Raw genomic sequence first — 24,406 nt, 5'->3', positions numbered from 1 at the left:
CGACGAGAGAGATTGTTGCTTTGAAAGAAAAAAAATTAGAGGAAGTATTACTTGACAGTATTATACGGGCATTTGTAAAACCATAGCCGGTTAAATCTGATTGAGTCCAAGAGGTTGGGTCCTAATTTAGGAGTGTTTACGGGATGGGACCGAGACAGGTCCATCTCGGTGAATAAAGATGGAATAAGATTTTTGTCTCGTGTCCGTCCTGATAGGACGTCCCATTTTCCCTTTTTATTCAAAAAAAGATTATATGAATTTTTTTATGTTATAATATTTATTTTTTATTGGGCTTCTAAAGATAGAAACATTATAAAAAAAATATTATATAGAAAGCTTAATTATATAGTATAAAAAATGTGTAAAAACAATACCGTAAAAAAAAATATCGTAAAAGAAATACTATATAATAGCTTTATGAATTATTTTATTAAGGAATGAGATTTTGTTGAGATCATACTACAACTTAAGAGCTAAAAATCACTATAAAAATAATAATAATTATTAATAAATAATTTTAAAAAAAATATCCCAGGATGGGACAGGATAGGACGACCCCATCCCGTGTCCCATCCCGTCCCGTTGTTGTCCTATTCCGAAATTTTTTTAGTCCCGTCCCGTCCCAAATTCATTGGGATCGAGACCGGGACAAGATGACCGTGACGAAACAAATTGAACAACCCTAGATCCTACTGTCCAAAAAGAAAGAAGAGGGTCCGGCAAATTAAAGAAACAAAAATTAAAATGTTGACCTTCCACATGAAATATTACTCAAGCCATATTATATTATTTATATATATCTTAAATAATAATAGGAGTCAACTCAGTTTGTAATTTTACATAAGACACGTATTCTCAACCACAAATTAACGAGAGAATTAAGACGGCAAAATAATGGAAAAATAACAAAACAATATCTATTGAATTTCAAAGAGATAAATAAGTTATGCTAACCACTTTTGTAATAGTTTTGACAAGTTAAAATTTATCAAAATTACCTATTTATTATTTTGAAATTCAACAAGTATTTTTTTTATCATTTTTCCTGAAAATTTGTGATATGATTAAATGAAAATAAAGTGTGTGTGCATAATACATGCCATATTATTATTATACTTTGATCAAATGATCAATTATATTAAAATAAAAAGATAATTACATAAAATTTGGTGATATTTCCTGATCTTCTATTCTGATGGCCAATGTACAATTGCAAATGAAAATATGTATTAGAAATATATAACCTTTATATATTATTTATAAACTTTCGTGAATATATGAGGGAATTGAAAGCCAAAGGAAAGCCGAATTAGCTAATTTTTATTTGAATTTTAATTGTGCCATTTTGATTAACAGAAATTCCAAACGAATCAGATGCTTCCTACTTTTATTTTTGACTGTCTCACTTGCTTGGAATGCAATCCATCCATGTTCTTCACTTTTATCGCGTCATCCATTGAAGACAAGTCAACAAGTGGGCAAAAGTAATTCCTCTTAAAAAAAAAAAAAAAAACAGAGAAAGGGGAAGACAATTAGTTTCTTCTTTTTGGATCATCATCCCTTCATTTCTCCTTTCGTGTTTCACGTTTCGGATTTGATTTCCTTCTCTCTTTTTTGATTTCACGGACAGATTTATCTGTAAATTATATAAAACTTATTAAATAATTGACCTGAATGGAACAAGGTCCCATTTAATTAAATTAGTATTTTTTAAAAAAATTTTTTTACCCTTATTAAAAAAAGGTATTAACAATATGTTTTAGGTAGAATTATAAAGTCTCAAGGAAGAAATATAATTGCTAAAAAATTCTAATGACAATTGAACAGCTTGTAATTATAAGTTCCATAGCAGAGAATAATAATTTGTAACTTGTTATTAAAATTTTTTGGTATTTATTTTCTTTTCTTGAAATCTCATTATAATTATTTCTTTGTTTTATATTTCTCTCGTATATTTATCTTATTTCTTTATACATTTATAAAGTTGATTGGAATAAAATTTAAAAAAATATTAATTACCCTACAAATTACTTATATTTATAAAATAATTTTTTTTCTACAAATGACTTATAAATAGTAATAGAATAATGCTTTTATATATATACATATATATATATATATATATATATATAGACAGACAGACACACATATATCTTCCTTGTTTCTTGTTGCTCCATAAACAACCCTGCCCCCTTTCTACGCTTCTGGCCAAATTATTCTTTTCTTGACGTGAGACAAAATAAAGCAAACGGGGGCGTTAAAGGACCTAACCACCTACCAGTTATATGCTGGGCTTTTATTGATTACTTATCTCATTACTCATTCCGCTTCCTTTTATAACATAATTATGAAAATCATATGATTCATAATATTGATTAAATTTAATTAAAAACAATAAATATGCAAGCCATATACAGTAATTTCGCCCTTACTTATGAAGAGAGTAAAGGAGATCAGAGATACTCATGAGTTAATATTTAATATAAAGAGATAATAAGCATAAATAAGAGTAATTTATCACAGAGAGATAATAAGTAAAGTGTATATATATTTAATGAGGATAAAATGAAAAGATTGATTTAAAATTTCAGACAAAAAATTTATTACTTAAAAATCATCATAAGAGAGATTCTTTCTTATTAAAAAAAAATTAGAGGAAGTATTACTTGACATCGTAAGTGAATTTGTGAAATCATATTGTCCAAAGAGAAAGAAGAGGGTCCGGCGAATTAAAGAAACAAAAATTAAAATAATAGGACTCGACTCGGCTTGTAATTTTACACAAGACACGTACGTTCAACTATAAATTAGCGAGAGAATCAAGACGATAAAATAACGGGAAAATAACAAAAAATTATATATTAAATTTCAAAAAGATAAATAGTTTTGCTGACTGCTTTTGTAATGATTTTGAATGCTATTGTAATGATTTTGATAAGTTAAAATCTATCAAAATCACTTATTTATCATTTTGAAATTTAATAAGTACTTATTTTAATCATTGTTCCTGAAATAATTCTTCACACAATGTTCATTGCAAATCTTATAATATTATGATCGCATAGAAATTACTCCTTTCGATCCTTAATATAAGAGTTCGTTTGACTTTTATTTTAGTCCTAAATATAAAATCCCAATTCACTTTGTTTATTATATTTATCCATCTTTTCCTAAAGTAATCCTTATAATAATAATAGTTGTAGCCAATATACTTGATTAGCAAAAATATTTTTAAAAAGACAGTATCTATTTATTACAAATAACTAACTTAACTAGTTTTCTTAATTTAATCAAATTAATCAACTAGTTTTTTTTATTAAGGACTAGAGGTACTATTACCTCCGGTCTTTAATATAAGAGCTAATTTGATTTTTAATTTGGCCTTGAATATAAGACTTTAATCCACTTTATCTCTTATATTTATCTATTTTTTTCAAGGTGATCTTTATAGTAGTTGCTCATATTAAATGTTTCATCAAATGGTAGTTCTAGCTAATATACATGACTAGTAAGGGTATTTTAAAAAAGAAAATACTTATTTATTACAAATAACTAGCTTAACAAAATTTCTTAATTTATTCAAATTAATTAACTAGCTTTTATATTAAGTATCAGGATAGTATTATAACACTCACATGAGGGATCATTGGCTGTACATTAGAGGAGTACATTAGAGGAGTCCCAGACTAAATATGCACATATCCTTTCTAGTTCGAATATATACATACATGCATGATCAGCATAAACATTACTCCTCTGGTCCTTAATATAAGACTTATTTAACTAATTTAATTATATTAAGGAAGTTAGGTAAATTAGTTAATTATAAAAAATATGACGTGCTTTTTTTAAAACATCATAATCATCTTTCCTAATATCCTCCTTCCCTCACTTACTTGATTATGATTGAAGGAGTATCCCTAAGGATAATTTAGAAAAAAATTGATAAATATGATAAATATGTCTTATATTTAGAATCGAAATTAATTTAACAACTAGGTTCTATATTAAGGACCGGAAGAGGATATTCGATTAAGCATGAAACTTTTAAGATAAATATATTAAAAAATTTGTGATATGATTAAATGAAAATAAAGTGTGTGTGCATAATACATACCATATTATCAGCATGCTTTGATTGAGGATCAATTGTATTAGTAAAAACATAATTACATAAAGTTTGGTGATATTTCCTGATCTTCTATTCAAATGGTCAATGTACAGTTACATATGAAAATATGTATTAGAAATATATAATCCTTATATACTCTTTCAGTCCTAAATATAAGATCTTTTTTATAGTATAATTTACATTATAAAAAGGGTTCATATTTAGGGTCGGAGGAGTATTATTTATAAACTTTCGTGTACATATGAGGCAAAGCCAGAGGACAGCAGAATTAACTAATTTGTATTTGAATTTTAATTGTGCCATTTAGATTAACAAAAATTCCAAGCGAACTAATTCAAATGCACAGATGCTTCCTACTTTTCTTTTTGTCTGTGACTTGCTTGGAATTTGATCCATCCCTATTCTTCATTTATATCGTATCATCCATTGAAGACAAGCCAACAAGTGGGCAAAAAATAATCCCTTTAAAAAAAACAGAGAAAGGGAAAGACAATTAGTTTCTTCATTTTGAATCATCATCCCTTCATTTACTCTTTCGTGTTTCACGTTTCGGATTTTATTTTCTTCTTTTTTATTTTTTGAATTTCACAGATAGATTTATCTATAAATTATATAAAATGTATTAAATAATTAACTTAAATGGAACAAGATCCCATTTAATAAAATATTACCTCCGGTCTTTAATATAAGAGCTCGTTTGACTTTTATTTTGGTTCTAAATATAAGAACTCAATCCACTTTGTCTATTATATTTATTTATTTTTTTAAAGTAGTCCTTGTAATAATGTTAATTCTAACCAATACACCTGATTAACAAGAAATACTTTAAAAATAACAACATTTATTTATTATAAATAACTAATCTAACTATTTTTTTTTAATCTATTCAAATTAGTCAATTAGCTTTTAAGACAAAAGGTAGTGTGTCGGATCTACTTGTTTATAGCAAATAACACAACAAATCTAGCCAGGGCAAGTTTACTCATACTGTCAATTCCAATTTAAGAAAGTTTTTGACTTCATGAACTAAATAATTTTAGTTAACTCCGCTAATAATATTTATCACCCGTAAAAAGTTACACTAGCTCCCTCTCCCTAGTATAAGAGCATTGATGGTTTAATTTGGTCTTAAATATAAGATCTTAATCCACCTAATCTCTCATATTTATTATTTTATTTTTTCTAAACTAATTTAATTAACTTATAAGATGATATATAATGTACTAGTATATATGCATATTTTAGTAAGATCATGTCAAATTTGTTATAGTTAATTCATTTATTTAATTTTCTTAATTAATTTTTTCAAATTAGTTAAATAGTTCTCATATTAATAATATGGAAGAGTATAATACATGCTATACGTAGAATGATACTTTGGAAAAAGTAGAAAGCATAGACGTGTAATTAACTCGTGTTTTATTCCAATTTTCTGAGTTTGCCACTTTGCGTGGTCGCGGGGCACAATATATATATATATATATATATATATTTATATCTTTGCACTTATGTAGTGTATATATGTAGGGATGATGGGGGGGGGGGAAGAAAGAGAGAAATCAGTACGTATTTCTTGTATTTGAGGGATATATGTACGGTATGCCATGATGAATAAATAATGTGAATACGACTATAAAATAATAATTGTTAATCTCTTAAATAGGCCTCCTCTCATATATGATATCCAGCTTTTAATATAAGAGCTAGCCTGGTTTTCAATTTGGTCCTAAATATAATATCTCAATCCATTTTGTCTCCGATATTTATTTATTTTGTCATCAAGTAATCCTTATAGTAGTTGTATATGTTAAGAATTTACTATCAATTTGTAATTCAAACACACATTATTAATAAAAGTATTTTTAAAAAAATAATATTTATTATTACAAATAACTAACTTAACTAACTTTTTTAATCTCCCTAAATTAGGCAACTAGATCTTATGTTAAGGACATGAGATAATATTTAAATTTTATTCGCTACAAAAATTTCTTAATAAAACAAATTATCATGTAAACCATAGAAGGTTTTTGTTTCTTATTCTGCCCATAGACATTCCAATTTCATTGAAACCACAAATAGCAAAAACACTAGGAGTCTATTTGGCTCACCATGTTTGAAAGATTTGTGGTGTTTGAGTTGGCGATGGAACAATCTGACTTTTATATAAAAAGCTACAATAACTTATACGTAAAAATTAGCTACTTATGACTAATGACTTATGATTTTAAAAACATGGAGAGAAAAAAAGTTAAGAAATTTACTATTTCTTCTGGTTCTTATTATAAGCTTCAGATAACTAATGACAGATAACGAAAAATTAGTTAAAATTAGTTGAAAGTAATAAATAAGTTAGAAATATACTTTTGTTTTCAAATATGTCCCTTATAATAAATGATAAAATATATATATATGAGATCAACATGAGCTTATAAATAATTTAAAATTATTATATTATGTAAATTGATAATTTTTTTATTTTTCATTATTTAATAAAAGTCTTACTCATTTTGGTATTTTTACAAATTAAAATCACTTATTCAATCATAATCCAAATAACTTACTTTTACAAATTAACTTTTATAAAATCCAATGCAAACACAATTGACATTACTCAATTTAATTGTTATCCAATCTAACTTTTTTAAAAGTTAAATTGACAACAAGCTACTTTTCTAATTGTTAATCCAAACGGATCCTAAACAGACTTGTGTGCAAAAGGCAAACCCAATGCCATTGGACTCCCTCCCTACACACATACACACACAAACGAAAAGAAAACGACCAATAAGCATCCCCGATCATTAAACTGCATATGTATGATTTCTTTTCCTGTTTTTATGATAAATCTAAGTTTTATAAATAATTAAAGCCACACCAATGTGCATCTTGTTTCTGTTAATATTAAAGCAGCATTGATGAGCAAAACAATTGCTGACAAGCTGGGATATATGAAAAAGTGACCCATATTAAGATTTTCAAGGTTACTACACACACACACATATTTATATATGTTCTTTACAACGTATGCGCCGAAAGTAATATTCCTTCCACGGGCCCACGACATTGCCTTTTTAAGTAATTGGAAGAAGAAATTAAGAGACATTATTTGAATATTTGTCTTTCACGTATTAATGCATGTGATAGTGTCTGCGAACACAATCCGATACTTAGTTATGGGAATTTGGGTATTCATCTGACTGAAAGGCACGTAACTACATAAAGTAAGATGCGGCTCATTGAATTTGAATCTGAATGAATGGAAAAAAAAGGACAACACTTTAAGAAGAGCCAAGACACAACAATATTCGAATCTGATTCAATCAAATGGCAATATGAAAAAAAAAAAAATTGTACAGTCAATAAAAGAAACAATATCCTACATTCCGCCGCGTCTTTTTTTTGGGAATAGTGACCGTTAAGCTCTCTCCCATGTATCTTGGCTGTGGCATCTTCTTGAAAGAGGCTCTGACCAGATCCCAGTAGAGTGGAATCTGAGCTAATGTGTAAAACAACAATGGTAGGAAAATCAAACTGTACATTGGGATAAGCTTAGCTTTCATTTTGGGGTCAACTTCAAGTGAATGGGCCGCAACAAAAGACACTATCATTGAGACGATAGCGACATAAAATGACGTTAACGCAAAACATAGTTTCAGCGGCAAGTTCCTACGAAAATCATCTGGTTGCTTCCGCGAACTGTAAACCGCCAAGAAGGCTGCCAAGGAAGTGGTAGAGAAGCAAAAGGAGACGAAAATGGCGATCAGAAAAACATTTAGTGCACTTTGGCCTTCCAACGGCGGTCTTCCAGTAGTATCATTTGTGCCTCCTGGGACAGTGTACGATGTTGCGTGGGTAACTCCAGCAGTAAGTGCTGCAACTATGGAGTAAGAACTTGAAGTGTCTTTCATCCACTCGTTACTTTCCTTCAATAATTTCTTGTGCTCTGCCACGAAGATTTCCTCCGGAGTGTCACCGTCTTTGTTTTCCATGGCGTATAGATATGGTGGTACGTGTTCTTTCATATACTGCAATCCAATTCAGATATATTATAATGTCAGTGTTGGATCTATCTTATTTCCTTTGGACTAATGTTTTTGCAAAAGTGGTTTTTTTTTAATCCCAATTAACTTCTGCAAACTGAAATAGAGGAGGTAAAAGTCAATTGTTGCAGTGTAATTTATTTGGATAGGTTTTTATAAAGAAGCCAATTTGACAGAAACTTGTTTGAATGATATGTTGAAAGATCAGTTTTAAAATATTCAAATTTTAAGAAGAATCTAATATCAAAGGCCTTGAGGTAAAAAATTGATCTTGTCTAAACATTGATCAAACTAGTATTTTGGCAGTAAATGTACTTTTCAGCTTCAAAATCCAAATTAAACATGATTTTTCACTGTATAAAAACTATGCCAAACATGCTCCTAGATGCACTTAGTGCTTGCTTGGATTAGCTTAAAAAGACAATTCTGCACCATATTACATAAACATGTGAAGGAATTTTTGTATCATAAAGTGTCAAAAGTGATTATTTTAAGAAGTTCCAAACAGCTACAGTCACATAACTAAAGTTTAGGTGTTTTCTACCTGGAACCACTTGGCTTCATATTGCATTTGGAGTGCAGAGCCATGTACTTCCCAAGGCATGTGTTTTGGTAGAAATGCTGCCATGTGCAACACGTTATTTCCATCGGCATCCACATCTTCTATGAGGCTATCCCAAAGTGGGTGGTTCATTAATTCCCTCAACACGTGGGTCTGCCTTTTTTGTACTGCCGTATGTACTACGTTTCTCTTCTTTGGTTCTGTTTTGTCATATATCGCCACGGGAAGTTTGTCAAGGATTTTTTTCACCAGCTCCAGCAGACCGTACTTTGTTGCCACCAACAATGCTGTCGATTTATTGTCTTTTTTCGGGGATGACGGCGACTTTCCTGCCAATGATGTTTCATTAACAAACTCATCAGAAAATTCGAGTCCAAATCTGAACGAAAGGTTCTAATATCCTCTTTCACATATAGGTTGGTTTACCTTGCCCATTAGTAAGATCTGTAACATTGCTTGGACAGAATGCAATCTGATTTTCGTTGTACTTATACTCAGAATTTAGCTCTAAAAGTTTGTCCATGATTAGCCTACCCCATAGATGTTTCTCTTTTATCTTCTTTATTGACCCTTTAGTCAAACATATGAAAGCCAAAGAAAAAGAAAGTCGTCAACGACACAGCAAAGAAAGGCAAAAATAAAAAATAAAAAATTAAAGCATCAAGGTTATTGAGGAAGGCATATATATGAACCTAGCTTCGTCATCTTAAGGCACAGTTCTGGTGCGGCATCATGGATCTTCCTCAAAGAGTCAGATTTTCCTACCTCCAAATCTTCATTCTGAGTTTGATCATCAATTTTCAGATGCTCTATATCTAAGTCTTCAGTTGACAAACAATATACTGAGACAAGTCATAGCAATCACATAGCTAATTAAATTATCAACCACACTAGGATTTACAATAATACTTGACAAAATGTCATATACTTACGGCTGTACAACAGTCCTTGGAACCATGTTAGGTGTGCACCCCTGAAAGCTGATGGAACAGAAGCAAGGACTTGAAGAGGCGTAACTCCTTCTTTGTTCTCATAGCTAACGATGATCTTTTCATCATCATCACCATAGAGGCGAATTATATGATATGCCAGTCCTAACCACCCGAGCAAGTTTACAAGCACACTATATGTCAGAAGTTAATTCATAAACGTTTCAGACTTACTATATATATATATATATATATATCTATCATGAACTTAACATACCAAAGTATTCTCTTTGAATGGTACAATGAAGAATAGTGTCCCCATTGTCCCTTCTCCAGAGTTCTGAAAACTTGGTTGTGGGGATCTTTCTACAAACAGAATCAAGATACTGGAAAGTATCTCTGTGACCGTTCAGAGCGGCTAGGAAGAGAGGCGTCTCTCCCTCTTTGTTACTTTTAAGAACAACCCTTTCATCAAAGAGTAGTATTCGTTCACATCTAGAGGTTGAGCCTCGGGCGGCAGCACAGTGCAAAGGAGTATCCTGTTGCTCATTCTGAGCTGTGATAATCTCCATGGCAACTTCTGGGTTGTTCTTCCGAATATCATCAATGAGCTCCATAGCAATGGCCTCTGGTGCCTCAAGAGTGATAGCCAAGTGCAGTACATTGTCTTCTGATTTGGTGATCTTAGCGGCATGAACATCTGGATGCTGCCTCATTATCTCCACCACTTCATGCCAATTTCGTCCCAACACGTCTCTGTAAAGATTATGCTTTGCTTCCATATGAGAAGAAGCCATTGGTCCCCTCATACTGCTACTGATGTGGAGCTTGAAGTGATTGTTTTGGTGTGTAGCTAGAAGCAGAGAGAAATAAGTACGATTGCTAGTTTGGAATACAAATCTCCAATCATCTTTGTCTATTTTTACTAATTAAGCGAGGAAAGTTAACCAGTTGCTTTCTTATAATACAAGCCATACATTATTGTCTTTACTTCCTGATCGGGTAAGCACGGTTTTGAATGAGAGAAAGAAGTGAGGAATCCTCTTTTCGACTCTGACTCTCCCACTCCAGTCGTTGCTTTTCTTTCTGTTATTTCGAAAGTAGCTGCTTCAGCTTCAGCCACTCGAATTTTCGATATTCCTTTTTATTTCTCCTAGCTTTCTTATAGTACAAGCCGTATATAGAATGTTACTTTGGAGAAAGAAGAAAGCAGAGTTAACTGTTGTTTCTTGTGACATTTCGTTGAACAGAAACACGATGGGTAACAGACCAGAAGAATTGAGTGAGAATAGCAATTAACATAATGTAATATATTAATTAAACCTTTCAAAGTCTACGTTAATCGCAAAATAATGCTGATATATATATATATATATATAATTATACAGCAAAGTTTTGAAGCTCTACTTGATCTTAAATATAGGATCAACATGTATTAGTTAATTTTTTTTCCCATGGTTTCTCTTTGTTGTAATTTTTTTTTAACCCCTTTCTTGTAATCTAATCCTTGGTATTATTTATCATATCATTCCTCCATTAAAAAGGGAAAGTTAATTTTCTTTCTTTTGAAAAGAAAAGGAAAATTGAACAACACGTTTCTTTTCCTTCTTGTGCGAAACGTTTGCACTTTTTGAGGTAAAATCACTCACATTTATATATTTTAAACATATATTTTCCTAAAATTGGACCCCACAAAGAGAATACAACTGGAAATATCAACTCAAGAGAGATTTTTCTGAAATTTAATTAATCATGAAGTTTACATGAATATTTCGTTTTGAAATATAAAAGACGAAGAGATCAAGAAAATTAAAACGTTATACAATTTCGTTAAAGTGTGCATAAGCGTATGATTTGCGCCCATATATTCCAAGTTTCTCAGAACTGAGTTGATTGCAAATTTTCTGGAAAAAAAATTTAAATATGGTTTGCATTATATATGATATAACAAAAGTTTTTTCGTACAAAATGATAGTCTGACTTTATCTTTTACACTTTTCGTAAAAGATAAAGCATTGAGTTTGAATGTCCATAAAACGAGTAATGTTGAGCTCTATTCATAAACACCCCCTTCAGTATGATTATCTTCTTCTCTTTTTTCCTTTTTTTTTTTTTGGCCAACGAGTATGATTATCTAATAAACTAATGAACATTTTCATAAAAACTGTGACACCATTAATTATAATATATAGGGCTTTCTTAAAATAATACTCTTCCAATCTTTAATGTAAGACTTAATTAATAAATTTGGATAGATTAAGGATGTTAGTTACATTAGTTAATATGATATATATATTCTTAAAACATCTTAATCATTTTCCTTAATTCCCTCATTTTCTCTCTTACTTGATTATTGTTGAGGAAATATTAATGAGTTTAATTTAAGAAAAATTGATAAATACATAAAATAAGTTTTATAAGTAAGACTAACATCAACTTTCGAATTAGATTTTATAAACATCATATGAGTACAGTTTTTAACTAGTGGTGGTTACAAGTTACAACACTTTATTTTTGTTTCAGAATCACCCTTTTGTTTCTTTTTTTTTTTTTATTCTTTTCTTGGTGTAAGAGAAATGATAGAAGATTCTTCAACGTCTCTCTTCTTGTCCCATCTGGATGAATAAAAGTAAACTCTTACATACGTAACATAGAGGTGTGTCCATATGGGAGCTATATAAGCTTCAATTTTAGTGATTAATGTCATAAATTAATGCTTCATTTCCAAAAAGTAAATTTTGCAACAAATTAAAAATTAAAAACTTTCAAGATTTCACATACAGGAACTCACAATAGAGAAGATAGTTCATCAAACATAGCACAGAAAACAAATATTGCAGAGCCAGAAGAAGAACAAACATGCATGGCTGGATCTAGCTACATAGTAACATTGTCTCCTACGTATCTTGGCCGAGGCTCTCTGGAAAGAGTGGTTCTGAGAAGATTCCAGTACAGTGGAATCAACACCAAAGCATAAGGGCTAATCTTACGCTTGATTCTGTGATCAAGTTCAAAGAAATGCGCAGCGCAGAAAGATACCAACATTGAGACAACAGATAGATAGAACGTAGTTAAGCCAAAACAAAGCTTCAGAGGCAAACTTCGAGGATAATCAACGGGTTGCTTTCGAGAACTGAAGACAGCCACGAAGGCGGCCAGGGAAGTTATAGAGGAACAGAAGGAAACCAGAACGGAGAAAACGAAGATGTCAAATGTAAGATGGCCTCGTGAGTGAGGTCTTCCGTTGTCATCAGTGCCTCCTGGGACAGTGTACGATGTGGCGTAGGTGACACTGACAATAAGTGCTGCAACTACAGCGTAAGAACCAGAAGTGTCCTTAATCCATTCGTTGCTTTCCTTGAGAAGGTCCTTGTGCTGTTCTGCGAAGATCTCGTCTGGAGTGTCTCCATCATTGTTCTCCTGAGAACTCAGGTGAGCTGGCGTGTTTTCTTTCACATACTTTAACAAAACAAAATTTATAACATGAACTAGTGATCATCAAAATAAGAACAAAACATGTAAACCAAAATAATCTCCTAAACTAGCTCTTACATTAGGATCCAAGGGAGTACATATATAGGTTTTTGTACCTTAAACCAGAGGGCTTCATATTGCATTTGCATGAGAGAGCCATGAATTTGACGAGGCATGTGTTGGAGAAGAAAGGAGGCCATGTGCAGTACATTATTTCCATCGATATCCATAGCATCTCGGAGGGAATGTCAAAGAGGGTGATTCATCAATGACTTGAAAACATGGGTTTGTCTTTTTAGGACAGCCAAAAGGACGACTATGTTTCTTTTCTTTGGGTCAGTTTTGTTATAAATAGCCACTGGATAAACTTCAAGGATTCTCTTCACCACTTCTGTCAGACCATTCTTTGTTGCCACTAACAACGCTGTCGATTTTTTGTCCTTCTTTGACGCCGCTCTTGCCAATCAGATACAAATGGTTCATATATATTCCTAATCAATCAAATAACACTAGAATAAGTTGAAGAACTGCCTTTTAACATTGGTTTATATAATTATATTATACCTTGCTGGTTCTGTTTATCCCCAAGACTCTCATCTTGTCTGTAATCATACTCACAAGTTCGTTGCAGAAGTTCCTCCATTATCTGCCCACTCCATACATGTTTCTCTTTCATTCTCCTTATTGAACCTCTAATTTTCAGATATGAACCCAAAAAGAAATTAGAGTCGTTAATACATTATTAGTCAGCCAAGTGATTGTATTAACCACTCATTTGATTCCTTCAAAAAATAAAGCATCAACCTTGACTATGGTGGCCTATTGTTGGATCATCATCAGCTTTCAACCGGACAGAATTTCCAACCTCCAGAACGTGGGCCTCCACGTTAGCCTCAATTCTCAGCTTTTCTACACCAATGTCTTTACATAAAGAAAGCCTTCACTTCATTTCTTTTCATTAAAAACATAAGTGGAAATAAAAATAAATAACACAAATTCACAAGTTAGATAATTAATTTACGAATATTAAGAAACTTAGTTAAATTGATTATTTGTATCTCTAAAATATCTTTAATGGAATAATGAAAAAATTTTAACGCATGCAATTATTATTAGGAATATTTTAGAAATAAATAAATAAATACAAGAAATAATGTGAATTGAAATTTTATATTTAAGATCAAATTGAATTTTCAACTGGATTTTATATTTAGTACCCGAAGTGCATAACATAATATACGTATATTGCGATCGAGAGCAAATGATACTCACAACGGTACCGAAGTTTGTCCCACAAAGACATGGGCGTACTGCTTTCGAAAGCAGAAGGAACGGAGGCAAGGACATGAAGAGGCGTAACTCCATCATTATTCCCAACGCTGGCAATATTCTGGTCCTGATACAGATGAATGATCTCAAGTGCAAGATCTGTCCCAGATCATGCATGAATCATTAAAATATATACCTAGTTTTGTTCTCTTTAATTAAGCTGAAATAATGGGATTATTAGACTTAAAAACTCACATACCAAAGTATTCTCTTTGAATTGTGCAGGGAAGTATAGTGTCTCCATTAGCTCTTCTCCACCATGGACGCCGTAATAATTCTGTGCTGCTGTTCTGCATCTTCCTGCAAACTGAATGAAGATAGAGAAAGGTACGTTTACGGCCATTGAGAGCGGCCAAGAACAGAGGCGTGTCACCCAGCTTGTTACCTTTACAAGCCAAGGTTTCAAGGACCTGCAATATTCGCTTGCATATAGAGGGACAACCTCGTGTGGCAGCATAATGCAGAGGAGTATCTTGTTGGTCGTTCGTAGCTTCCAAGGTTTTGATGGCATCTTCGAGGTTGCTAACGTTGGTGTGTCCAATCTCATGAATCAGGTTTACAACCTTGACTTCTGGTGCTCCCAGGCTGATCGCCACGTGCAGTGCAGTGTCTTCAGATTTGGTGATCTTCATACTGCATTTGGAGTGCAGAGCCATATACTTCCCAAGGCATGTGTTTTGGTAGAAATGCTGCCATGTGCAACACATTATTTCCATCGGCATCCGCATCTTCTATGAGGCTATCCCAAGGTGGGTGTTTCATTAATACCCTCAACACATGGGTTTGCCTTTTTTGTACAGCCGTGTGTACTACGTTTCTCTTCTTTGGTTCTGTTTTGTCATATATCGCCACCGGAAGATGAATACAGGTTATGAATGGAGAGGGAGTAGACGCAAGGATTGCCAGAGGTGACTCGCCCCTCTCATTGGCAAGGACTGAGATGCCTCGGCAACATTGAATTATTATTAACGACAATTCTGCAAGTAGTGCACCAAAAGAATAAACATTAGCTAGCTACCCAGCTAGTAGCCCTTATTTGACAGATAGCTAGTTAATTCACTGGTGTACGTACCGAAGTATTCTCTCCTAATAGTGCAATGAGGCATAGAGTCCCCGTTGTTCCTTCTCCAATAGAGTGGGCTATCTTCACCTGCAGCAAGGTGGAGAACGAGGAAGGCCACTCGGTGATCATGAAAAGCAGCCAAGAAGAGAGGAGTCTCTTCGCTGTTATTACGCACCCCAATCTGCAGGGTTCAATATATTAATATTACAGCTGAGATTAATTCCCTTTAAGCAATGAAGTTGCGTAAAGAAAGATATCATTCTTATTATTACCAGTGATTTGTGGAACATTCCGATGATGGCAGCACAGATGCAGGCAGAGCCACGAGAGGCTGCGCAGTGAAGAGGAGTATCGCCTGTGTCAGACATTCAGTGACAGAATGTCTAGGGCTTCATCATCCCCCCGCTGCCGGGATTTGATTGCACCGATCAATCGTTCGACAGTAGCAGTGTCCTCTGTCTCAATGGCGGCGTACAATGCTGTGTCTCCCCACCTGTTGATCCTGCTCTTCCGAATCTCTGGATCATCGTAAATCTGCACAACACGCTTCCATTTGCGATTCTTCACTGCAAAACGCAGTTCCATTTCCTTACCCGTCAAATCGAACTCTCCCATTTCTGATGATTTTCCGACTAGCTTGCGTCGGGTGCAAGGGATCGATGGATGAATCGATCAGCGGGAATTAATTAATGATGACAGAGAGGGGATGGAGCTTTGAGATGATTTAAGTAGGCAAGCTGAAGCCTTATAATATTAGGGCCCCATAATGGGAGGAATATTACTTTCGTCTCATCATCCGTTGGAAAGAATATATATAATAACCTTCAAAATCTTAACGTGGGCCACTTTTTCATATATTCCAACTTGTCTGCAATTGTTTTTCAAATTAATTGTGCTTTACGATTAACATAAACAAGCTGCACATCGGTGTGGTTTTAACCAAAGGAAAGAGAGGGCTGTGCAATTCATCTTATCGTGCAAGTTTCAATTTGAGGGTAATTAAATAGCACTGCTTCTAGTTTTTACCGTAGATTAAAAGGTTAGATAAATTTATTAATTATAATAAATGTCATTTAATCTCTCTAAAATATTCTTGTGTGATATTAGATTATATATTAATTTATAATATATGTAAATTAGTTAAAAAATGATAAATATGATAAACAAATTAAATGGATCGAGGTGTTATATATTTATGATAAAATCCGAATAGTAACTATTTCCTATATTAAAAATTAGAGGGAGTATCTGTATATGTATACTTTATTTTTGTTTTCATTTTAAGGGATATTTCAAGTATAAGTTTTTTAAAGTAAAAAGAATGCTTATGCTTCCTGCCTTCAGTTCAAGGAAAAATAAAAGAGACCTGATTCCTTTCAGAAAGGAAAGAGAAAGAGAAAACTAAATGAAACGTTTGTTTGTTCGCTTTTCGTGTTACATATATGTTTTGGATGATTTTGATTTTCTTTTTGTTTCTTTTTCAAAATGTTTCTTGTTTTGGGACCCTTTTTTTGCTATCAATAATACACTACGGATTAAACAAACTTCAATGCCCTCACGAGGGCTTGTTTTGGGACCCTTTGATCATCATCTTCAGCTTAATTCTAACCTCTTGTTCCAAGAAAGTAGTCATGATGTGAACCTCACCATTCATATATAGCAACAGAAAACCAATTAAGTCCAACCTTTTAAGGAGTCAATATATGATAAATATTCATTCCGCCATGTCATATACCTTCTTAGGTCCACCTTCATAACACATAGGAGAGATGGAATTTTCCTTTTGTATAATTTCACATCATCCTGACTAATTATTATGTTATGGGGCAATATAAGTGACCTACCTGTGACAAAAGCTCTTTAATAATTTTCATGAACAAAACCAGGGTGAACTTTATTAAGCCTGCTGCACGGTACGTAATTCAGAGATACATTTATTACATATTTTAATATTATAAATGTTGATAAAATAATGAGGAGCAAATTCTAAATTGATCGATTTTATACTGAATAAGTGAGAACATTTAAAAAAGACAATGACCCTCTTGTCCTTAATATTAATCCTAGTTAACTAATTCATGAAAGTTAAAAAAATTAGTTAAGTCGTGTAAAAGATGCAAAGTAAATGGTGTGTGGTGGCTCTAAAATCAAAGTCCAAAATTAATCAATGAGGACCAGAACCAGGACGTGAACCACATGCATGCTTTGATGTGGTGTAATGAGGAAACGGTGAATATACGAGCTCGTTATATTTGGACTGTTCAAACATGATTTGGATGGTTTATATTTGATTTTGTTTTCATCTAAAATAAAAATAATTTTTTAATTATTATTTTTTTAAGAAAATAATTTTTTATTTTAAAATAATTAATTAAATTTTTTTAATCTAGACAGTTGAGACATAATAAGTTTGGGATTTATCACCTGAGTTGGTGAAATTGGATACATTTGTAGAGCCCACAAAAAACCATTAGCAAAGTTGTATTTTCCCATTGCAAGTGAATGGCAGACATAGGTATAAGGCTATGACGAGAAAGCTTGGCGACCAAGTGCAAGGCAGTATTGCCATGGACGTCGGATGCAAGGTGGAGATTCCGATTCCAGATGGGTGGCTTCTTCATGAATTGCATCAATAGGGTGGACTGTCTCTCTTCCACCGCCACCAACATCGCATTCTTCTTCTCATCACTTTCATCCTCAATTGCAAATGGCTTTTTTTCCAAGATTGCCCACACCATTTCGATCGCACCATACTTTGTTGCTCTCAACAATGCTGTCCATCCTAATAATGACGATGCACCATGCGCATGCATACTTATCATCAGTTACCCACATGTAAACAAAAATGATAAAATTAGTTAAAGAAAGTAATTTTTTTAAAATTTATTTTTAAGATCCGAGTGCCTTTATTATATGAAGGACGCAGCATTGGTAAGTTCGCCGGATGATCGTCGTCCATCCCCAACACCTTCATCTCCATCAAATTATCATAAAAAGCGTCATTGTCTACCAGCTGTTTCATGATCAGCGAACCAAATACATGTCTCTGCCAACCATGGACAGACATATTAAGCTTTTGAACCACTTTTTAATCGTGATTTATAAAATACGAAATGAATATGTATAAAGAGTTTTGTTTCGATTTACATAAAAAGCAATTAAAAGTGCTTATGATAATGATTCCAAACAAGCCCTCCTCCTTACCATATGTAAATCCTTTTTAACTAATTTTCACGTATAGTTAAATTATAACTAAATGTCTCAAATTAATAATTTTTTCAAGTTTATTCTTATTAAAATTCTCTCCCTGTATGTATAAATAATTTTTAACTCTGAATCTTCTTTCTTTCTTTTCTTTCCAATGATAATTAAATAAGAGTAAGATTGAAAAAATAATTATTAATGAGTAATAACCGTCTAAATGAACTTATGTTTCGAAATAAAAATATTTCTTCTATAAGCAACTTATAATAAGGAGTCGAATATTGGTAAATGAAAAGATCCAATTAAGCATTAAAATTAATAATTAATTACCTATGTCACTCCATAAAAGGGAGAATCGGGAGAATCCGAAAAGAGCTTCATGGGTGGTAAGCTGATCAGGCTGACTAGCATAATCCCAATCTGAACGCGCCCAAAACGTTGGGGAGAGACGGATCGGGATGACTTCGGAAATAGGAGAATGATCATTACGTCAGCAACGTCATTTTAATTAAGAAAAATTAATCTTCTTGGCTGCTTTATCAGTCATGACCAGTGATTTAATTATGATTGAGTACGACTGAATTTCTAAATATTTAACTGACTTACAAATGTTAACATTGACTTCTTTTATAATTTTTTCCACTCAAAAAATTAAAAACTCCTTTTAGAAATTTTATCCTTGTCATCCCTTGCTGTATGCAATTGGCAATATATATATATATATATATATATATAAATATGGATGAGCAGCCACATCAGATATGACTTCACATGAGGAGAGAAAGTGGGATCGAAAATTATGACCCAAGGAATCCTAACCTCAATTCACTTTTTTTTTTAATTTGTAATTCATTTTTTAAAATATTCATATTAATTACACATATCAAAAGATTTTTATTCAAAGATAGTCATGATTATATTAAAAAGAATACTTTAAGAAAATAAACTCATATTTGTTACAAATAATGAACTTAAATAATTTTTTTTTCATCCAATCAAATTAGTTAAGTAACTTTTATATTAAAGGTAAAAAAAAAAACTAATTAAAATTCTAGATGGATTGATGGAGGTGGGCGCACTTACAGTGGTAGAGAAGACTCTCCCACAAACTAAGGTGAGTGCCACTCCTAAATGCCGAAGGAATAGAGGCCAGGGTGTCCAGAGGTGCCTGCCCTTTTTCATCGATGATGGAAACCATGTCGGGGAGGAGACGCATTAATAGTAATGATAATTCTGCATTAATGATCAATTCAATTCAATTGCTGTCTCTTGGTTCTTAATGTAAAATCTAGTTTGATTTTTATTTTGATTCTAAATATAAGATCTCAATCAATTTTGTTTATCATATTTATGCATTTTTTTAGTAGTTCTTCTCATAATGATAGTTCTAGTTAATACACTTGATTAGTAAGGATATTTTAGAGAAAGCAACACCTACTCACTATAAATAACTAACTTAACTTATTTTCTTAATATACTTAAACTAGTCAATTATGTCTTCTATTTAGAATCGGAGGTACTATTACTATATTACTGTATAAAAAGCTAGATAATTAACTAATTTTTGAATATTAAGAAAATTAGTTAAATTAATCGTTTAAAATAAACATATGTTATTTTTCTTGACACAACCTTGTTAATCACGGGTACTTGAATTACCATAGTAACTCCTCAACATGTGCAATCACCGTAAAAATCACTCAAAGGCAAAATAGGTAAATATTAAAATAAAGTTAATTGGAGTCTTATATTTATGACTCAATTAAATTTTTAAGTAATTCTTATGTTAAAAATTGGAAGTAGTATATACTTTAATACTATTTATCAAGCAAAGGATTCCATTAGTTAACTAAACCATCATAGAATGTAAGTTTGAATAACGTATTATTCCATTCCATTCGATCCTAAACAAACAATACCTCTAGTCCAAAATATATTAGTCCTTTTTAACCATATCATCATCATTAGAACTATGGAAGAAAAAATAACTTGTAATTAAACCCGTCTGCAATTGAAATTCCCCCTCCCCCGCCGCCCGCCCACCCATATTAAGGATTTGAAAGAAAGAGAGAAAAGTATGAGGAGTCATATTTAAGCATTAATTAAAGGGATAAAATTAGCAAATAAGTATTCATTATTCTCAAAATAATTTATACTATGGACTAAAACAAATTTTCTAAAAAGTAACTTGCACTTTAAAGTGAAGGGAGTAGAAGACCTAATTAAGTAACTTATTTTTAAAATAAGTAAAATCACAAAATGAAGTACTTTCGCTGAAAGGTTAAATGAAGTGCAGATTACTCGTTGGGCTTCACGTAAGGAGCTGTGGCATGCTCAGGTTCTGCATGGCCATGGAGAAGGAGGAAGGCCGCTAGGTGACCATGAACAGCAGCCAAGAACAAAGGCGTCTCTCCCTCGTTGTTACGCACCAGAAGCTTAAGAATCAACATTCAATATGATCATCATCATCACTAAGTTTTAAATTTTATATAAAACAAGTGACGTCTCAATATATATTATGAAATAAAGCGAGTTTAAAATTTTTGGGCTAATGTAATTTTGGGTAATTCAAATTTGTTCTCATTTTAATTTTAGTCTCTCAAATTTCAAACTATAGGTTTTAGTCATTCAATGGGCAAGATGGTTTAAGTTTTTATTGAATTATAAGAATCAACATTTTAAATGAAAAGAAACTTGAGAGATCTAAAGCAAAATAAAAACAAACTTGAAGGACCAAAAATTGTATGAAACTAAATTTTTTTAGTGATTTCCTAAAAATATCTAAAACTGCAACATTAGATATCAAAATGTCACCTACTTTTTGTAAAATCTAATAATGAATAGGTAAAAAAAAAAAACATTTGAAAAGTTGAAGCACTGGAGATGGATGCCCCTTGCCCCTCTCTATGCCAGTTAGACTCCGCAATGTTAATAGTTAGAGTGAAATATTCTAACCACTATTTTGCTTTAATTACACATATTTTCTCTCAAATTTAAAATATATATATTAGTTGAGACCATTAATAGCGTCAAAAAATATTTTTAAAACAAAATTCATGAAGAATTAAAAAACAGAATGATTAAGATTCAATCTCATCATGCAGATGCGCCTGCATCATGTAATCAATAAAAGAGATTGAATTAATTACGGCGCGGGTTCTGTGTTGCGCGGCGGAAAGGGCATCAAGGATGCGGCGACACAAGAGGGAAGAGCCCCTATCGCCGGCGCAGTGAAGAGGAGTGTTGCCCCACTGATTCCTGGCTGACACAATCTGCAGGACGTCTTCTTCACCTCCGTGCATTGCTTCGAACAGCTCATGGACGGCGCGGGGTGGCGTCCCATAAATGATAGCTGCGTGCAGTACAGTGTCAGCCCACTTGTTCGTCTTGGCCAGCCACAGCTCTGCACATGGTGGGAGGCCCCTCACTGTGCGCAGCACAGCGCCCCAATCGCGCATCCTTAACCCAAGACGCAATTCCCTAATTGCCTCATTCTTCTTAACCTCCCCATCCAAATTCATCTCTCTCCGATGTGTATAGACAGACACGCGCACACACGTCAACAAGATCTCTACAGAAGAGATCTATATATAGGCTCCATCTAACACACACACCACTATTATATTGCTGTTTCTTGTGCATCACTCCGTTCCTATTTATAACTTATTTATACCAAAAATATATTAAATTGGTAATTTTTTTTTTAACAGTTGCCTTTGTTAAAGAAAGAGCACTAACAAATATGTTTTGCGGAGAATTGTAGTAAAGTCTCAAAAAAAATATAATTATTAAAAAAATCTATAACAACTGAGCAGCATTTAATAATTATTACACACCCCAATCTGCAGGGTTCAATATATTAATATTACAGTTGAGATTAATTCCCTTCAAGCAATGAAGTTGCACAAAGAACGACATCATTCTTCTTATTACCAGTGATTTGGGGAACAGTTTTGTAATGAGATCACAGATGAGGACAGAGCCACGAGAGGCTGCGCAGTGAAGAGGAGTATTGCCCGTGCCATTTTTCAGTGACAGAATGTCTGGGGCTTGTTCACCTTCCCGCCGGCGGGATTTGATTGCACGGATCAATCGTTTGACAGTAGTAGTGTCCTCTGTCTCAATGGCCGCATGCAATGCCGTATCTCCCCACCTGTTGATCTTGCTCTTTTGAACCTCTGGATCATTATAAATCTCCACAACATGATTCCATTTTCGATTCTTCACTGCAAAACGCAGTTCCATTTCCTTGCTCATCATCAAATCGAGCCCTTCCATTTCGGAAACAAAATGGAGCCGTGCCATTTCAAATCAAAACTGATTTTACTACTATCTTACGTGGGGTGCAAGGGATCGATGGATCGATCAGCAGGAATTAATGAATGATGACTGAGATCAAACGGAGCTTTGTGATGATTTAAGTAGGCAAGCTAAAGCCGTATAATATCATGGCCCCATGATGGGAGGAATATTACTTTCGTCTCATCCGTTGGAAAGAATATATCTATATAATAACCTTGAAAATCTTAATGTGGGCCACTTTTTCATATATTCCAACTTGTCTGCACAATTGTTTTGCTCATCAATTGTGTTTTAAGATTAACATAAACAAGCTGCACATCGGTGTGACTTTGACAAAAGAAAAAAGAGGGCTGTGCAGTTCATCACTTCATCTTATCATGCAAGTTTCAATTTGAAGGTAAATAACACTACTTCTGGCCTTTGCCGATATCTAAATTAGCTAAAAAAAATGATAAATATGGAAAACAAATTAAATGAATCGATGTGTTATATGTTTATGATCAAATTCAAATACTAACTAGTTCCTATATTAAAAATTAGAGGGAGCATTTACATATGTATACTTTTTTTTTTCGTTTTTAAGGGATATTTCAAGTGTAAGTTTTTTAAAGTAAAAATAATGCTGATGCTTCCTGCCTTCAGTTCGAGGAAAAAATAAAAGAGATATGCTTCTTTTCAAAAGCAAAAAAAAGGAAATTAAAGAGAAAATTAAATGACACGTTTGTTTGTTTGCTTTTCGTGTTTAAGGCATGTTTTGGAAGATTTAGATTTTCTTCTTCTCTTTCTGTTAAAAAAGAAAGATGTTTGTTTCTTTTTCAAAATGTTTCTTGTCTTGGGACCCTTTGAGCATCATCTTCATCTTAATTCTAACCTCTTGTTCCAAGAAAGTAGTCATGATGTGAACCTCATCCTTCATAGCAACAGAAAACCAATCAAGGCGTCAATGATAAATATTCATTCCACCATTAGGTCCGCCTTCATAACACATATAGCAGAGATGAAATTTTCCTTTTGCATAATTTCACAACATCCTGACTAGTTATGACGTTGTGGGCCAGTATATTGACCTACCCTTGACAAAAGCTCTTTAATAATTTTCATGAACAAAACCAGGGTAACTTTATTAAGCCTGCTGCATGGTACTTAATTTAGAGATACATTTATTACATATTTTAATATTATAAATGTTGATAAAATAATGAGGAGTAAATTCTAAATTGATCGATTTTATACTGAATAAGTGAGAACATTTAAAATAGATTATGACCTTGTCCTGAATATTAATCCTAATTAACTAATTTATGAAAGTTAAAAAAAAAATTAGTTAAGTTGATTTTTTTTTATTATCGTGTAAAAGATGCAAAGTAA

General features: G+C 32.7%; 5 protein-coding genes across 5 annotated transcripts; all 5 read right to left on the bottom strand.

Annotated features, from left to right (window-relative positions):
• Positions 1–9,143: 9,143 nt before the first annotated feature.
• Positions 9,144–10,463, bottom strand: LOC114737274 (uncharacterized). Its single transcript, XM_028925184.1, has 4 exons — positions 9,944–10,463; positions 9,670–9,831; positions 9,430–9,579; positions 9,144–9,307 (listed from the first exon to the last, which is right to left on the bottom strand). Exons 1-4 carry the CDS (start codon positions 10,461–10,463, stop codon positions 9,144–9,146), a joined length of 996 nt encoding a protein of 331 aa, XP_028781017.1.
• Positions 10,464–12,543: 2,080 nt separating this feature from the next.
• LOC114737273 (uncharacterized) lies at positions 12,544–13,370 on the bottom strand. The gene is made up of 2 exons (XM_028925183.1): positions 13,257–13,370; positions 12,544–13,125 (listed from the first exon to the last, which is right to left on the bottom strand). Exons 1-2 carry the CDS (start codon positions 13,368–13,370, stop codon positions 12,544–12,546), a joined length of 696 nt encoding a protein of 231 aa, XP_028781016.1.
• Positions 13,258–14,454, bottom strand: LOC114737260 (uncharacterized). Its single transcript, XM_028925170.1, has 4 exons — positions 14,413–14,454; positions 13,945–14,061; positions 13,702–13,830; positions 13,258–13,610 (listed from the first exon to the last, which is right to left on the bottom strand). Exons 1-4 carry the CDS (start codon positions 14,441–14,443, stop codon positions 13,510–13,512), a joined length of 378 nt encoding a protein of 125 aa, XP_028781003.1. The 5' UTR covers positions 14,444–14,454; the 3' UTR covers positions 13,258–13,509.
• A 1,037-nt stretch (positions 14,455–15,491) lies between these two features.
• Positions 15,492–16,147, bottom strand: LOC114737272 (uncharacterized). Its single transcript, XM_028925182.1, has 3 exons — positions 15,958–16,147; positions 15,805–15,887; positions 15,492–15,713 (listed from the first exon to the last, which is right to left on the bottom strand). Exons 1-3 carry the CDS (start codon positions 16,145–16,147, stop codon positions 15,492–15,494), a joined length of 495 nt encoding a protein of 164 aa, XP_028781015.1.
• A 4,886-nt stretch (positions 16,148–21,033) lies between these two features.
• On the bottom strand, positions 21,034–22,257 carry LOC114737271 (NF-kappa-B inhibitor alpha-like). Its single transcript, XM_028925181.1, has 2 exons — positions 21,886–22,257; positions 21,034–21,171 (listed from the first exon to the last, which is right to left on the bottom strand). Exons 1-2 carry the CDS (start codon positions 22,255–22,257, stop codon positions 21,034–21,036), a joined length of 510 nt encoding a protein of 169 aa, XP_028781014.1.
• Positions 22,258–24,406: the final 2,149 nt, after the last annotated feature.

The sequence above is a fragment of the Neltuma alba genome, unplaced genomic scaffold, assembly GCF_004799145.2.
Source record: "Neltuma alba isolate B1F8T4 unplaced genomic scaffold, ASM479914v2 tig00013420_pilon, whole genome shotgun sequence".
In the NCBI taxonomy this organism is placed as follows: Eukaryota; Viridiplantae; Streptophyta; class Magnoliopsida; order Fabales; family Fabaceae; genus Neltuma; species Neltuma alba.
The sequence above is the reverse complement of the archived record's forward strand: the minus strand, read 5'-3'. Positions and strand labels throughout refer to the sequence as shown.

What these genes read in the sequence shown, in the direction of transcription:
- LOC114737260 (XM_028925170.1), bottom strand. Translation starts at nt 14,443, where the DNA reads ATGTCTTTGTGGGACAAACTTCGGTACCGTT. An exon ending in AATAGGCCACCATAGTCAAG is followed by an intron (nt 13,831 to 13,944) that starts GTTGATGCTTTA and finishes TGAAAATTAGAG; the next exon opens with GTTCAATAAGGAGAATGAAA. An exon ending in TAAACAGAACCAGCAAGGTA is followed by an intron (nt 13,611 to 13,701) that starts TAATATAATTAT and finishes TGAACCATTTGT; the next exon opens with ATCTGATTGGCAAGAGCGGC.
- LOC114737271 (XM_028925181.1), bottom strand. Translation starts at nt 22,257, where the DNA reads ATGAATTTGGATGGGGAGGTTAAGAAGAATGAGGCAATTAGGGAATTG. An exon ending in CGCAACACAGAACCCGCGCC is followed by an intron (nt 21,172 to 21,885) that starts GTAATTAATTCA and finishes TTGATTCTTAAG; the next exon opens with CTTCTGGTGCGTAACAACGA.
- LOC114737274 (XM_028925184.1), bottom strand. Translation starts at nt 10,463, where the DNA reads ATGGCTTCTTCTCATATGGAAGCAAAGCATAATCTTTACAGAGACGTG. An exon ending in CCAAGGACTGTTGTACAGCC is followed by an intron (nt 9,580 to 9,669) that starts GTAAGTATATGA and finishes GACTTGTCTCAG; the next exon opens with TATATTGTTTGTCAACTGAA. An exon ending in CCTTAAGATGACGAAGCTAG is followed by an intron (nt 9,308 to 9,429) that starts GTTCATATATAT and finishes GTTTGACTAAAG; the next exon opens with GGTCAATAAAGAAGATAAAA.
- LOC114737272 (XM_028925182.1), bottom strand. Translation starts at nt 16,147, where the DNA reads ATGGGAGAGTTCGATTTGACGGGTAAGGAAATGGAACTGCGTTTTGCA. An exon ending in TACTGTCGAACGATTGATCG is followed by an intron (nt 15,888 to 15,957) that starts GTGCAATCAAAT and finishes TGTCTGACACAG; the next exon opens with GCGATACTCCTCTTCACTGC. An exon ending in GAATGTTCCACAAATCACTG is followed by an intron (nt 15,714 to 15,804) that starts GTAATAATAAGA and finishes TGAACCCTGCAG; the next exon opens with ATTGGGGTGCGTAATAACAG.
- LOC114737273 (XM_028925183.1), bottom strand. Translation starts at nt 13,370, where the DNA reads ATGGATATCGATGGAAATAATGTACTGCACATGGCCTCCTTTCTTCTC. An exon ending in ATGAAGCCCTCTGGTTTAAG is followed by an intron (nt 13,126 to 13,256) that starts GTACAAAAACCT and finishes GTTTTGTTAAAG; the next exon opens with TATGTGAAAGAAAACACGCC.